This window comes from Haliotis rufescens, unplaced genomic scaffold (assembly GCF_023055435.1).
Source record: "Haliotis rufescens isolate VD_foot unplaced genomic scaffold, xgHalRufe1.0.p SCAF_3, whole genome shotgun sequence".
NCBI lineage: Eukaryota > Metazoa > Mollusca > Gastropoda > Lepetellida > Haliotidae > Haliotis > Haliotis rufescens.
This window is the reverse complement of record NW_025964001.1, coordinates 25,764,263-25,778,590: the sequence shown is the minus strand read 5'-3', so window position 1 is coordinate 25,778,590 and position 14,328 is coordinate 25,764,263. Positions and strand designations below refer to the sequence as shown.

The 14,328-nt window shown below is 39.7% G+C and overlaps 1 protein-coding gene across 1 annotated transcript; it reads left to right on the top strand.

Annotated features, from left to right (window-relative positions):
• The first annotated feature begins 67 nt into the window (after positions 1-67).
• Positions 68-13,478, top strand: LOC124144679 (2-oxoisovalerate dehydrogenase subunit alpha, mitochondrial-like). The gene is made up of 9 exons (XM_046514218.2): positions 68-203; positions 1,986-2,156; positions 3,057-3,252; positions 3,989-4,150; positions 5,062-5,206; positions 6,247-6,308; positions 7,296-7,437; positions 8,882-9,053; positions 12,092-13,478. The coding sequence occupies exons 1-9, from the start codon at positions 108-110 to the stop codon at positions 12,266-12,268; spliced, it is 1,323 nt and encodes a 440-aa protein (XP_046370174.2). The 5' UTR covers positions 68-107; the 3' UTR covers positions 12,269-13,478.
• Positions 13,479-14,328: the final 850 nt, after the last annotated feature.

The following is a 14,328-nucleotide window of genomic DNA, read 5'->3' as shown; positions in this document are numbered from 1 at the left end:
GACTACAACCAACACGCTTTCCAAAAGCTTTTACGGATTATGATTTATTTCAACGAGAATACTTTCGTGCACCTATGTGATGACGTATTTCACATCCACCGTCAGTCATGGCATTTTCCAGATCACTGCGAATATTGCCATTTCTAAAGAATATCAACAGGGAACAACTGTTTTCTGTTGCACGGACCTTTCATACACAAAGCGTATGTTCTATGTCGTTTAGTGATTAAGCATAGATATTCCGATGACACTGCATCTATGCAAATGCACCCTCGTTCTTGAATGTCAATACGAAAATTCTGCCTCTTTGGGGCCCAAGTTGGTCAGTACAAGCAACTTGCCAGAGGGAAAGTCTTCCGCCCGTACCCCCCTCTAAAAGTTATATATGTATGCATTATCGCTCAATGCTATTGTGACTTGTCCCAACAGGGTGAACAATGCAGTTTACCGGGCACAGCTTCGCCCTCTACCAAAAGCTCAGTTACGGTGCTATAACCGCTACCGTGGTGACGCTTGAATGCACTCGTCTCCGGAGCGGACACACCTTTCTTATCCAACAACCCCTTTCGATCACTAGGGTTAGTCTGTTAAGGGCTAGGTATAGCATAAATTCTAACCTTTTTACAGTCATTCCGATAATCCAATAAGGGTAATAGTATGAGAGTATAGTCCGTTTTAGTATGTTTCATCACTTGATTAGTTACTCATTTTGATGGACAGTAGCAGGCATGGCTTCCTCAAAATGGTGAATGGAGACGGTGTGATGTCAGTAACATGCATGCATGCGCAATTCATTGTTTACTTATCTGCGCATGTGTGTTAATGAGGTGCAAATGACCCGTTTAACAAGCATTAATTACATGTGATGGCGTTCTTGGTCCAGTGGTAGAGCATCAGCTAATTAATGCACTAATTACCCGAGCCGGTAAGACAGTGAAGCATGTTCGAGCCCCCACACTAAATGGATCAGAATAAGTGCTTCCGGTAAAGTGTACCACTCCCCAGTGGGGAATCCGAAACAGAAACCTAATTACCGTATCTCAGTCCAAGATCTTTTAGGTGTAGATTAGAATTTCATGGTTAAAATGTGTGGCATGGCAAATAGATCATGGTGCCTATGCTGTAAGACAATAATTTATCTTTGCATACCCTATTTTTGAATTAAGACATTTGTGTTCATACCAGTGGATGATGTCTTCATTAATAGAATTCAGCTATGTCCTGACACAAATATGATTCTCGATGAAAGTTGTAACCTCTATTGCGTCTGTAAACTTCCATGGTACTCGAGCGATGTCACCTGTTTTCGTTTGGTTCAGTACTTCAGCATGGTTTCCATGAATAAACAGCTGTGTATGGTGCACCAGTTCTCAACATAATTCTTGCAGGCAGCAAAACTCCAAAATTGATTGAAAGTTTGAGACACATATTCACAAAATATGAATTCTTGTGAAATTACAGTGTTCACACATAACATGGGCACCAAATTCTAAATTATAATTGACTGTTCTGACAGGTGTACAGTACTTCACATGAACCCAATGTTGACAGTCCATATGTGTACACTGTCAAATCAGCTTCAATGATTGTCACACCTCTCGTTATAACACAACAAATCATGATCAATGTCTTTTCAAAAACAGGGTATATTTTAATTCTCTCTCACTACATTTTTAAAATTATTGCAGAAAATAAGAATATTGGTAATATACAGAATAACCTACTCAAAATTACAGATTATCTGTTCTTCATGAACTTCTTTTGTAAGTTCCTCGTCAAGCTGGGGAATTACAAAATTAATTCACTTGGTGACAGAAAATAACATTGGCATATACTATTCCTCATTTTCAGATCACCTCACTGGAAATTTGTTGTGACTTTCATTAAACTGTTCTGACATATCCATGTTATCTCTAAGAGTTGTCAAAGGTAAATGACTTGCAGAATGTGAAAGGATTTTTTAACCTTGACATGACCTGTTGCAGGTTCTGTCATCTCAGAATATTACATTTGAAGAGAAACCCGAGTTTCCTGGTTCCAAGTCCCACTATGTCCATAAACTGGAGTACATACAGCCTGAGTTGCTGGAGGGTATTCCTGTCTACAGAGTCATGGGAAGAGATGGGAAGATTGTGGATGAAACACAAGATCCAAAGGTAGGTTACCTTGGTTACAGTTTCAGATGAATGCTTCAGAAACTTTCATTCATTTCACTGAATATTGTTGAAAGTTTTATTGTTTAGAGTGTTTAAATCAGTGATGTGTACTTTTCTGGATATTTAAGTGTTTTTGTTAACAGTTCCAAGCTTGAAAAGACATGCTATTGGGCTTGGTGCAGGGATGCCACATTAATTATATGTTCAGAGATTCAGTTGATCAGTATTCATCAGAAAATTTCCACATGTTCAAGTTAGTAGTTGTTCTCCCTATTCTGTCAACCAGCTAAGAAGAATGTTCAACTATTTAAAAGGTTAATGTATTCTATACCATGTATACACAAAATCAAACATGAGTACACAATAACACACTCATCATTAATATGCAACCAATTTATGTTTGTGAATTTAGATGTTCAAAATTCCAAATCATAATTATCATAGTAAACATGATTACGGCATGTAAATGACAACGAGCATCTGAAAAATACACAAAATAATTGTGACTGATCGTAATTGATTCATAAGTATAAACTAGTTTAAACAATCAAGTTTGAACCCTATGTGATCTCTGTATGTCTGTGGGCACAGGTGGCACAGTCGTCAAAGGTGCCACAATTCGCTGTGCAAATTTGCATCCCTTGGGCATGTCAGAAACCTGCGATTGTGGGTTCGAATCCCTGTTTTCCCAATTATGTTTCAAGGTTTGTCAGCACCATACCTGTGCTCGTGGGTTCCACCAAAATGGTAAACATCCGAGACCTGCATCATTTAAGGCTTTCCTTTCACTTTAATCTGACACTTTGTGATCATAGTGATATAGCTTGAAAACTGTTCAAAGCGGTGTGAAAATTCACTCACTCACTCACTCTACATGACAGCCTGTGTGATATGTTGCAGCTGGACAAAGACACTGTGATAAAGATGTACAAGGACATGACTCTTCTCAACACCATGGACCGTGTACTGTATGAGTCTCAAAGACAGGGCCGAATCTCCTTCTACATGACAAACTATGGCGAGGAAGGAACTCACATAGGATCAGCCGCTGCTCTCGACCCCAGAGATCTTGTGTTTGGTCAATACAGAGAGGCAGGCAAGTTGCTTTCTGTTGAATCAGGATTTTAATGCAAGGATTGTCCCTCAACTGTGTTCAGTTGCACTTGCAGTCTCAACAAAGTCTGATCTTTTAGTAAAAGTTTTACTGATACGATACCTCTCAGTGTCAAGATATAACGACACTTCCATAGAAGGTTGCGTCAGGTGAACCCTGAGAAAACTTTGACTGCCCTATCTAAATGAAGGTTGTGGGGGTCCAATCGGATGTCACCTGTCTAAAACAATTTGGGTTCATTTCTTTACCACCTCGATTCAGAAATTGTATACATAAATATGCCTTCCATCATGTTCCTATTTGGCTGTAGATTCCCTGTTGCTCAGAAACAACAGGGTGCATGACACATCCACAACAATTATGCCGCAACTTCAGTTTTTGGCAGTTGAAAGTTCCTGGTCATATTCATTTTTCGGGATACGGAAATCAGATATGATGGTCTGAATGCTTCTTTTGATGCTGATTAGCTGATAATCAAGTTTAATCAAGTGACCTCCTAAATATCTAAATATGTTTTGCCACGGCTATGGTAAAAAGCCCCACTAACATCCTGTGCTGCATATGCCATGAATGGGAGAAATATTGAAATATGAGACTGTAGTAGGGGGAAAATCTATAACTAGGTTTCAAATCAATAAAGGTGATCTTCTCTCAGTCTCAAAATGCTAAATAAGCATGTCTTGTATTTTGCTATTTGTGTGTGTGTGTTTGTCAACAGGTGTGCTGATGTGGCGGGGTTTCACCCTGGACCAATTCATGAACCAGTGCTATGGCAATGCAGGTGATGTGGGGAAGGGGAGACAGATGCCAGTTCACTACGGCTCTCGGGACCTCAACTTCATCACCATCTCATCACCTCTAGCCACCCAGATGCCTCAAGGTCAGCAGTCAAAATGAAGATAATCAAAAAACATTATTATCATCTCCATATGAATTTTAATATGCAAGATTTGGTTAGTTTTCCAATTCGAAATGGGGGTACGGGAGGTCCAGTTGTATACGTAGTCACAATTTGCTGTGCATCTTTGCCTTTCATGAAACCATGATTGTGGGTTTGAATCCCAGTGTCACCCTGGTGTTGTTTCTAGGTTTGTCAGCACCGTACCTCTGCTTGTGGGTTTCACCAAAGTGGTAAAGGTCCAAAAACTGCATCACGTCAGGCTTTAGTCCCACATCTAGCTGACACACTGTGATATGACTGAACACTTCAAAATGGAGTGATCCATACTCCCCCATTCCCATAACAACATGGAATGATTGATCAGATAGATTTTGAAAAGTCAAACGGTTATGTCTGTAATTTCAAATTGATGAACACTGTATATGTGTGTAATAAATAACAAGGATTGAAAGTACCTTCCATGTTGTTATTAGATCAGTATTGTTTAAAACAGTAATTGAATCATCTTCGTGCTATGATATTCGTAAGTCTTACCCAAAGACGTTAAAAGATGGTACTTGTTGTTACCCTGCCTGGCACATGTCATTAAGGGGCAACAAGGACTGATCGGCTCAGAATCATATACTGTGTCTGAGTGGGGTATATTCATGTTAAACTGCAGCATGGTATCTCATCAGGCTAGCACTATAAAATCGACATTAGTCCAGACTAGTACAAGAAGCCACTCACACACAATCACAAACGTGCATGCATGTCGCCATATGAGTGCAATGATCTTGGATGCAATGTTAAACCCCATTTCACCTCACCTCATGGCAAGACACAACTATTCACAGTATATAGCCGGATGTGGTGTTAAACACTAAACATACATCCCTTCCTCCTTACAGCGGCAGGGGCTGCCTACGCCTTCAAGCTGAAGAAGAATGACCTGTGTGTGATGTGCTACTTCGGGGAGGGGGCAGCGTCCGAGGGGGATGCTCACGCTGCATTCAACTTTGCTGCTGTGCTAGACTGTCCCATCATCTTCTTCTGGTGGGTCTTCCTGATAACATCAAGCTTACTCAATCAATGGGGCATTTCGACAGCAGCCTATGCCGGTCATGTGAGGCAACTTGGTTTGGATTGGCTTGATGACTTGAATGATTGCGTGTTATGTCACCCCAATGATGTGGATCATTGCTTGTAATATCTGTTACTGGTTACTTTTTCTGGTCCAGACAGGCTGCTTTCATATACGTATCGCTGGAATATTTATGAGTCAAGCATTTAACAACAAGAACCATAATTATGTTACAAGAGAACCGTGCATATATGAGTCAACTATGGATCAGGTGGTTTAAATTTTTTCTCTGTTTAGTTATGCACCAACTAAATGGATGCTCATGCTAACAACCACTGTTTTGCCTGACCCTGCTGTGATATAACTGGAATATTGCTGACCGACAAAGAACAACTATTTTTTACTCTCTGATATTTTGGAAGTCTAGAAATGTGAAAGTACTTAAACATGTAAAATAGATTATACATGTAAAAGACAAGTATCCTTGTAAGTCATTCCACTGATCATAATGAAGGCATGATACTGCTGCATCAGCAAATATTTTTTCTGGGATATTAAAATGTTATTGGTAAGGATTAAGACCATGGATATAGAGATTACAAAACGAGTGTCTGTCACATATCGTTTGTCTTACAATGAGATGTTACGAAAGGTATCTAAACGAGTGAAAGCGAGTGTTAACAGTTAAATCAGTGTTAACACTCTAAAACCATAAAGTTTAAACACAGACGTAGGTGAATTCAACCGAAGCATGAATAAATTATCAATGAATTACAATCAGGAAAGTAGTCTGTCATTATTTGACCTTAGTACATCACCATGGAGTAGCCAATCACGGACCTGGAATTCAAGGTCACACATGTTTGATACCAGTTATCTCAAATGTGTTTCTCACTCACAGGTATATAAGAATAGGACGTCCCAACTTTTCAGTTCTATATTTCCAAACATGTTTTTCTGTAATATTTTCTTTGTAGTTTCTTCGTTATTTAATCCTCTTCTCTTGTTTCAGCCGAAACAATGGTTATGCCATATCTACACCTACAAAGGATCAGTACAAAGGAGATGGTATTGGTATGTGTTACCTTAGAAGCAAATATACTGAGTATACAACTGTTGTAGGTGTCATGTTATATGTGTTTTAGGTCACAGTAGCCATGTTATGTGTTGTACGACTGTTTCTGTGTAAAAACATACTCACTCTCTCTCATATTGAAGCAATTTTGGGGGAAGATGACTACAAGGCTATGGTACATGTTATTGCCGATGTTATTGAGCATTCTTTGGTCAGCGTACATGCTGGTTTTCTCTCACTGGAACCAGACCTTGACTTGAATAGTTGGTCATGTATTCATGGGTGATGACTTGAATAGTTGGTCATGTATTCATGGGTGATGGCTTGAATAGTTGGTCATGTATTCATGGGTGATGGCTTGAATAGTTGGTCATGTATTCTTGGGTGATGGCTTGAATAGTTGGTCATGTATTCATGGGTAATTGCTTGAATAGTTGGTCATGTTTTCATGGGTGATGACTTGAATAGTTGGTCATGTATTCATGGGTGATGGCTTGAATAGTTGGTCATGTATTCATGGGTGATGGCTTGAATAGTTGGTCATGTATTCTTGGGTGATGGCTTGAATAGTTGGTCATGTATTCATGGGTGATGGCTTGAATAGTTGGTCATGTATTCATGGGTGATGGCTTGAATAGTTGGTCATGTATTCATGGGTGATGACTTGAATAGTTGGTCATGTATTCATGGGTGATGCCTTGAATAGTTGGTCATGTATTCATGGGTGATGGAGACCTGTGAAGATCCGGGTTAGAATAGGTCTTCAGCAACCCATGCTTGCCCTAAAAGGCTACTATGCTTGTCGTAAGAGGCGACTAACAAGATCGGGTGGTCAGGCTCCCTGACTTGGTTGATGCATGTCATTGTATCCCAATTGCATGGATTGATGTTCATGATATCAGTCACTGGGTGATGAAGGAAGGGAATACATGGTGTTATTGGGCACTGTGTGAATAGAATGAAGAATGTAACTTTTTCCATATCAGCTTCCCGGGGAGCAGGGTACGGCATGCTGACAGTTCGCGTGGATGGCAATGATGCCTTTGCTGTGTACAATGCCACAAAGACAGCACGGGAAATGGCCATCAGTCAAAGCAGACCTGTCCTCATCGAGGCGATGACATACAGGTATGCACATTTCTTATCCCCCCGTCAGCCATCCATTTTCCGTTTCCGGAGCAAAACTCTGAAACTGTTACCGTATATGACCGCGTATAAGCCGAATTTTGAGGACCAGAAAAAAGATTCTGTAGAAAGGGGTCGGCTTATCCACGGGATACACTTTCATGATAGTATTTTTCAGATCGTGATCTGTCAAAAACATCGCCTGAATGACGGTCCGTTAGATCACAACTTTCCGAAAGTTTGGAAGTTGCCACGACTAGAGCCATTATTGTTATAAATTATCAATAAAGTTATTATTATACACCAATGTTGTCATTATTAAAAAAATGTTATGCATGTTACTACTTCCGATAATAAGTTTTCAATTGAATGTTCAAAGTTTATAGTATATATATTTTTTGTTGAGACTTTCTGTATAGATCAGTCTGGTGGGGAACTGGTGCATTTTGATGATTTGGGAATTTTATTCTTTATATTTTGTATTTTCATGATTTTCCATGATGTAAACAAGTAGTTTTCTATTTCTGGAGCAGAACTCCCAAACCGTTAAATATTTCTTGTTGAAACTTGATATATAGATCAACTGCTATAAAGTCGTGAACTGGTGCCTTTTGATGATTTGAGATTATTATTTTTTAAATTTCATGACGACAAGTTGGACTTTAAAATTAGTGTAGTGCTTATTTCTGGAGCACAACTCTAAAATCGTTGAATGTTTCTTGGTGAAACTTGCTATACCAATCAGCTGGTATCACAGCTGTTGCCAGGTTGTGTTATATCATAAGTCACATGCACAAAACTTGTTCCTATATGGATTCCCACAAATGGTGGCTCTAACACAGGACGGTTCACCACGCCTTGTATTTGCCACTAAAAAAGTAGTTTTGTGTTTGCAAAATCTTAAAAAAATATAAACAAAAGTAACAAAAATTATTTAGGGGCACAAATTCTGTATCATACATATAGATATGATTATATACAAAATCCACTTTAACAAAAAAAATATACTTGAAAACTACCAAACCACTGTTGTAAGCGAAAGAATACATGCTGGACAAGTAACAAAAATGGCACTTTGCAAAACGAACACTCTCGATTGACGAGTTTACAGTGTATAACAAAACATTTTCAAGAGAAGCCATATTAACTCCATAAATGGCCCTCTGTCATTATTTTGCCTTGTCAAGGTGGAACTAACGTAAAAAGGAAGTCAACAGTTTGTGTATGGGCTAGACACTTACGATAGAGGGAGACAATTTGAGGGGAGGTCTGTCTTGTATGACAATAGTTCTGTCAAAGTGTTATTTTCACAGCAGTGAAATATCAATTGTTATGATTCACTGCAATGAAAATATCACTTTTCTCAACTTCGGAAAACACTGTCTTTTACACTTAAGTATATAATAAATTGAATTCTGAATGCTGAAAATCAATATGTGTTGTCCAGAATTGGCCATCACAGTACCTCCGATGACAGTTCAGCGTACCGGTCAGTGGACGAGGTAAGCTACTGGGACAAGCAGGACAATCCAATCTCGCGACTACGCAACTACATGGTGAGCCAGGGCTACTGGAACGACGACATCGAAAAGGAGTGGAAGCTAGAGTCTAGGAAGAAGGTAGAGTGTTAGCTGTTAGCTGTTGCATGTAACAAAGTTGGCTACATCAGAGGAATTTATGGGGGTTCGCTGAGGATCTGCAGATGAAGTAATTAAGAAACACATCTAAAGTAATGGTAGGAAAGTTGACTGTCACATGTTATGAAATTTTTAGGGCAAGACATTACAGTGACGTCTTAATGAAGGGAGATCCACATCTGCAATTTCAGGGAAGTCAATTATCACCTGGTCACATAGACTAACATTTAGTCTCTGAAATCTTATATTACACAATATCCTTCTTGACTCTAAAAAGAAAAAAAATTCCCTATGCTGATTTCATATAGAGCTAGCTAGAGCTCGCTCGACTTGCTTTTGTATGCGTTTCTAGATTTTATTTTTTTTCATAAAATAAATATATTCCACAGTCATGGTGCAGGACTACTGGTCACAGTCACAGCTCGGATAGCATTTGGTAGCCTAATTGGTGTTTTATTAATGTTTTATTCTTATTGTCAGGTACATTTGTATATGGTATACATATGTCACATTATTGTTCTCACATGAACTTACAAATACAGGGTTCACATACAGGGTACAGATATACATATTACACTTTATATGTCACGTGTATTTTGTACATTGTAATACCGGTAACCAATAGTGAGTGAGTGAGTGAGTGAATATGGTTTTACGCCGCTTTTAGCAATATTCCAGCAATATCACGGTGGGGGACACCAGAAATGGGCTTCACACATTGTACCCATGTCGGGAATCGAACCCGGGTCTTCGGCGTGACAAGCGAACGCTTAAACCACTAGGCTACCCAACCGCCCCAAATAGATCAGGTGGGTCAGGCTGTGTGACTTGGTTAATGGTGTGCCATCATACCCCCATGGCGTTGATCATTGTTCACAATATAATTGTCTGGTCCAGATGTGATTATTTACAGGCTGCCATCATACAGCTGGAATATTGCGAATAGTGCGACGTTAAACAACAAACAGGCTGTGTATTTGTCAATCTCATATGTATTTCTCCGTTCTGTTGAGATGTGGTTTGATCTGTGGTTCTTTGGATGGTTACAACCTGCTACCTGGCCATTGTGACCCACAAGTGTTGATCATAGTTCATGACCCAGACCCTGTTTATTACAGGCCTTCACATGTTGCTGGAATATTGCGTGTGATGTAGTCATTCATTCACTCACCCAATATGTCTGTTTGGTGTTAGGCTTAAAAGAATAAAAGAATTGGTCCTCCCTACATGAACAAGCATACAAACTCCTATGACCACCATGACCATAACACAAGATGCGCAGTAAAGCGGCATGCATTTAAAGGGAAGTAACTGCATGCTATATTGGATAGCATTGTTTTTAAGTATACTGAGTCAAATTAAAAACTTCACATTTTTAAAAGTAATCCCATCTATGATATACAACGGACAAATGTATCAGAGAAGGTAATTTTTAATCATTAATGTCCAAAGAAGGATTTTGATTAACGGTGGTAACCATAATTTGTTCCAAGCACCTATGGTATTTGGTAATAACATCAACAGTTTAAATCATAAGTACCAAGCTCGAGAATCTGATGGCACACAAGTTCAGTAGCGTGTATGGCCACCATGTGCGTTGACAACTGCCACACAACGCCTCCGCATGAACCTTGTGATGCTTGTGAGCACATGATTGGGAAGACGACGCCATTGTTGCTGCAAAATGGTGCCAAGATCTTGCAAATTCTGTGGTTGGTTCTGGAGAGTGCGCAGACTTCTGCCAAGAGCATCCCAGACGGGTGCGATGGGATTGAGGTCGGGAGACCTTGATGGCCAGTCCATGACGTTGACTCCCGCATTCTGAAGGAAATTCCTTGTCAAAATCGCTGTGTGGGGTCTGGCATTGTCGTGTTGGAAGATCAAACCGGGTCCATGTGCTTCCATAAAAGGCAGAAGTTCTGGTGCCAGTACCTGGTCGCGGTAAGCAGCAGCGTTGAGGTTGCCACGTATGACAAGAAGCCTGGAACGGGCATTGCCACAGAAAGCACCCCACACCATGACACTTCCGCCTCTAAATCTGTCAACTTCCTGTACACAACACTGGGCGTAACGTTCATGATGGCGCCACCACACCCTCGCCCTACCATCAGCAAATCAAAGATTAAATCGGGATTCATCAATGAAGACGACTTGATTCCAATTCCATCGTAAGTGTCGCTGTGCCCACAATTGACGTTGACGTCTGTGTAATTGAGTCAGAATCGGCCGGCAGTATGGCCGTCGTGCTTAAAGGTGAGCAGTTCACAGACGGTTTCGAACAGTTTGGGCACTCAGTCTACCCCTAAACAGTTCATTTCTGGTTGATGTAGCCGTTAAAAATCAGTTACGGAGGTGACGTAAGACAATCTGACGATCCTCTGCATGTGACGTCACACGTGGTCGACCTGGCCGAGGGCGATCAGTGGTTGTACCCGTTTGCTGTAGACGCGTCTGTAAATCATAAACAGTCTGTCGACTACAACCCATCGTCCTTGCGACTTCAGCTACGGACGTTCCCGTCTGCAACATGCCGATGGCACGTTCACGTTGCTCATTTGAAAGGCGTGGCATGACAAATGGGCGTAAAGACTTTTGTTTTCTTGTGTTTTTCTTTTTTTTGTTAATGACTGCTAACAAGTATGGCTGAAAACGTGCGGTATTATGGCCGGGTGACCAGCTGCACGTGAAAAAACACTTTTGCCACTATAGTTCTTTGCACATGATTTTGATTGATTCACCTGCACAAAAACGAGTGTTATCTGAAGACAATACGTGGCCAACACAGTAAGGGCCCACAATGATAACTGGTCAAAATGTTAGAAATTTAGGATTGTGAAGTTTTTAATTTGGTTCAGAATATTAGAATTTTGTTTGATTTTTTTTTTTTTTAAATGGAAATAAAAACGAAACGTGCAGTGGACTTTATGATTATGCGGGTGGTGCCTGAGAACCAAGACTATTATTTTTTTTAGTCTTTTGTTAAGTGATTTTTCAATAGAACCTGTTTTTTTGTGTTTTAGGTGATGAATTCATTTGCAGCAGCAGAAAACCGCAAGAAGCCTAACCCAGAGGAACTGTTTCATGACGTGTACGAGGAAATGGTGCCACACATACGGCGCCAGATGCAGGAGATGAAACATCACGTTCTTCAATACAAGGAACACTACCCGCTGGAACACCACGAGAAGATGTCCTAACTCACACACAGAATCTCCCCGCTTCAAGCACTTTTTTTCAGTCCGTCTCAGGTTCAAGTTCCAAGCAGATATTTATCGATTCGATTCAATCAAATCCTTTTGTTTAATTGTCTAGGTTTTGTTCCTCAATGTTCCACAAAATATTAATCGCAGAAGAATGGTGCTTAACAAAATTTGCCACGCAGACAAAATATTTTTATTTGCATTGTGTTTTTTGGTTTTCTTGGATTTTTTTGGTAATTGAAGTATATAATAGTTGATAAATGTAATATGTGTTCCATGTGATTCCAGTTTTCAAACATTTATGTAGGCCAAGAACTATGTCAATGTGTTTATTGTTTGTCTGAAATTAGGCACAAATTTGAATGAGATGGCAATCTTGAGTATTAAACAGTCAGTTGCCATATAAACATGCCTGTTCATTTTTCTCGTATTTAGACACTTTAAGACAATCATCCTGTTCCAACAGAGCAATAGGAATTGACTTGTGTTAGTGTTCACTGATGTACCTTGATTTAATGTAAACTCGGCAAAGGTAAAGATCTGAAGGTTACATATCTGTAGATACTGTAAATTGTGTATATACAGGCTTGATAACATGTTACAGAAAGTGAAACATTCACTTACATTCAGGAGGGGTACAGTTCCTTACGTGGTTGTTTGGGTTGCAAATTTACTTATTGAGCTTCTATAATGGCTTCAGATTCTGATACTGAATTATTATTATTAGTTTTAAAGAACAAATATTCCACATGAATAAAATACTCACCACAAATTTGTCTTTTTCGTCACCAGGATTTTATGATAAGCCATGATAGTTCCAAGTCAAAATCCTGTATAATTTAGAAACCAACATTATTCACTTCTGATCGTTCAGGGTTGTATGCTTTATCATTGTTGGCAGCTAACGTATTCTTTTGTTCCTTGTTCTCACCTGTTCTGAAAATAGCTACTCGTGAACACTGATCATGTGGTAGAATTAGAAGACACACGATTGTCAGATATATTGACAAATGGTTCCTGTAACTGTCGCTGATATCTTGAGTATTAGAGAGTGTAATATGTCACATGTTTAGTTCTTTGACAGAACAGACTGACGATGAAAATGTTATGTTTGAGAGAGTGATTGTTCAATGTATATAGTGTGTAGTGTGGAAAGGAGTATCTAACTTTATTGTGGATGGATATGAATAAATATTGGATAAACTCATTTCTTTTGATCTTTTATTATTGATGCTTATTAAACTGATGTTTGTTAAGATGACAGTAGTGTTTTACCGCTGACGTTCTCTTGATCACATTTTCTCTGCAATCATTCTTAACCTGTTATTGAATGCTGCAAATCAACTAAACACCAGTCCAAAAGACTATTCTTCCTCCAAAACTTACTTCGGAAGATCTTTTCACACAGAAAAATATATTCATACTTAAGAAACATGTAACAGAGGTAACTACAAAACCATTGTGATTCCAGGATTAACACCCAGTAAACTGACTTGGTTGATAGCATGTGGCGAGGTCAAATCGGGTTTTACCTCATGTCCAAGATTATTGCACTTACAAAGCAACGTGTGTGTGGCTGCTTGTACTAGTCCGAACTGATGCTGATTTATACTGCTAGCCCACTGAGATACCAGATAGGGCACGGGTGGCCCAGTCGTCTAAGGCGCCGCAATTTGCTGTGCAGAGTTGCGTCCCTTTGGCATGCCAGAACCCTATGATTGTGGGTTCGAATCCCGGTTTGCCCCGATTATGTTTCTAGGTTTGTCAGCACCATACCCGTGCTCGTGGGTTTCACCAAAAGTGGTAAACGTCTTGAGACCTGCATCACTTCGGGCTTTCCTCCCACATTTAGCTGACACAACGTGATATAACTGGAATACTGTTAAAAGCCGCGTTAAGCCCAAACTCACTCACTCACACTCGTTGTATATTTTGGTAGACTTGTACACAAATGTTGGATAACCTGTACCCACCCTACATAATCAACTGGATGACTCGTACTCAAAAGAAGCGTATCCGTACACAATGAAAATATATATGTGGCTTCTATTGCAAAA

What these genes read in the sequence shown, in the direction of transcription:
- LOC124144679 (XM_046514218.2), top strand. Translation starts at nt 108, where the DNA reads ATGGCATTTTCCAGATCACTGCGAATATTGCCATTTCTAAAGAATATC. An exon ending in ATGAAACACAAGATCCAAAG is followed by an intron (nt 2,157 to 3,056) that starts GTAGGTTACCTT and finishes GATATGTTGCAG; the next exon opens with CTGGACAAAGACACTGTGAT. An exon ending in GTACAAAGGAGATGGTATTG is followed by an intron (nt 6,309 to 7,295) that starts GTATGTGTTACC and finishes TTTCCATATCAG; the next exon opens with CTTCCCGGGGAGCAGGGTAC.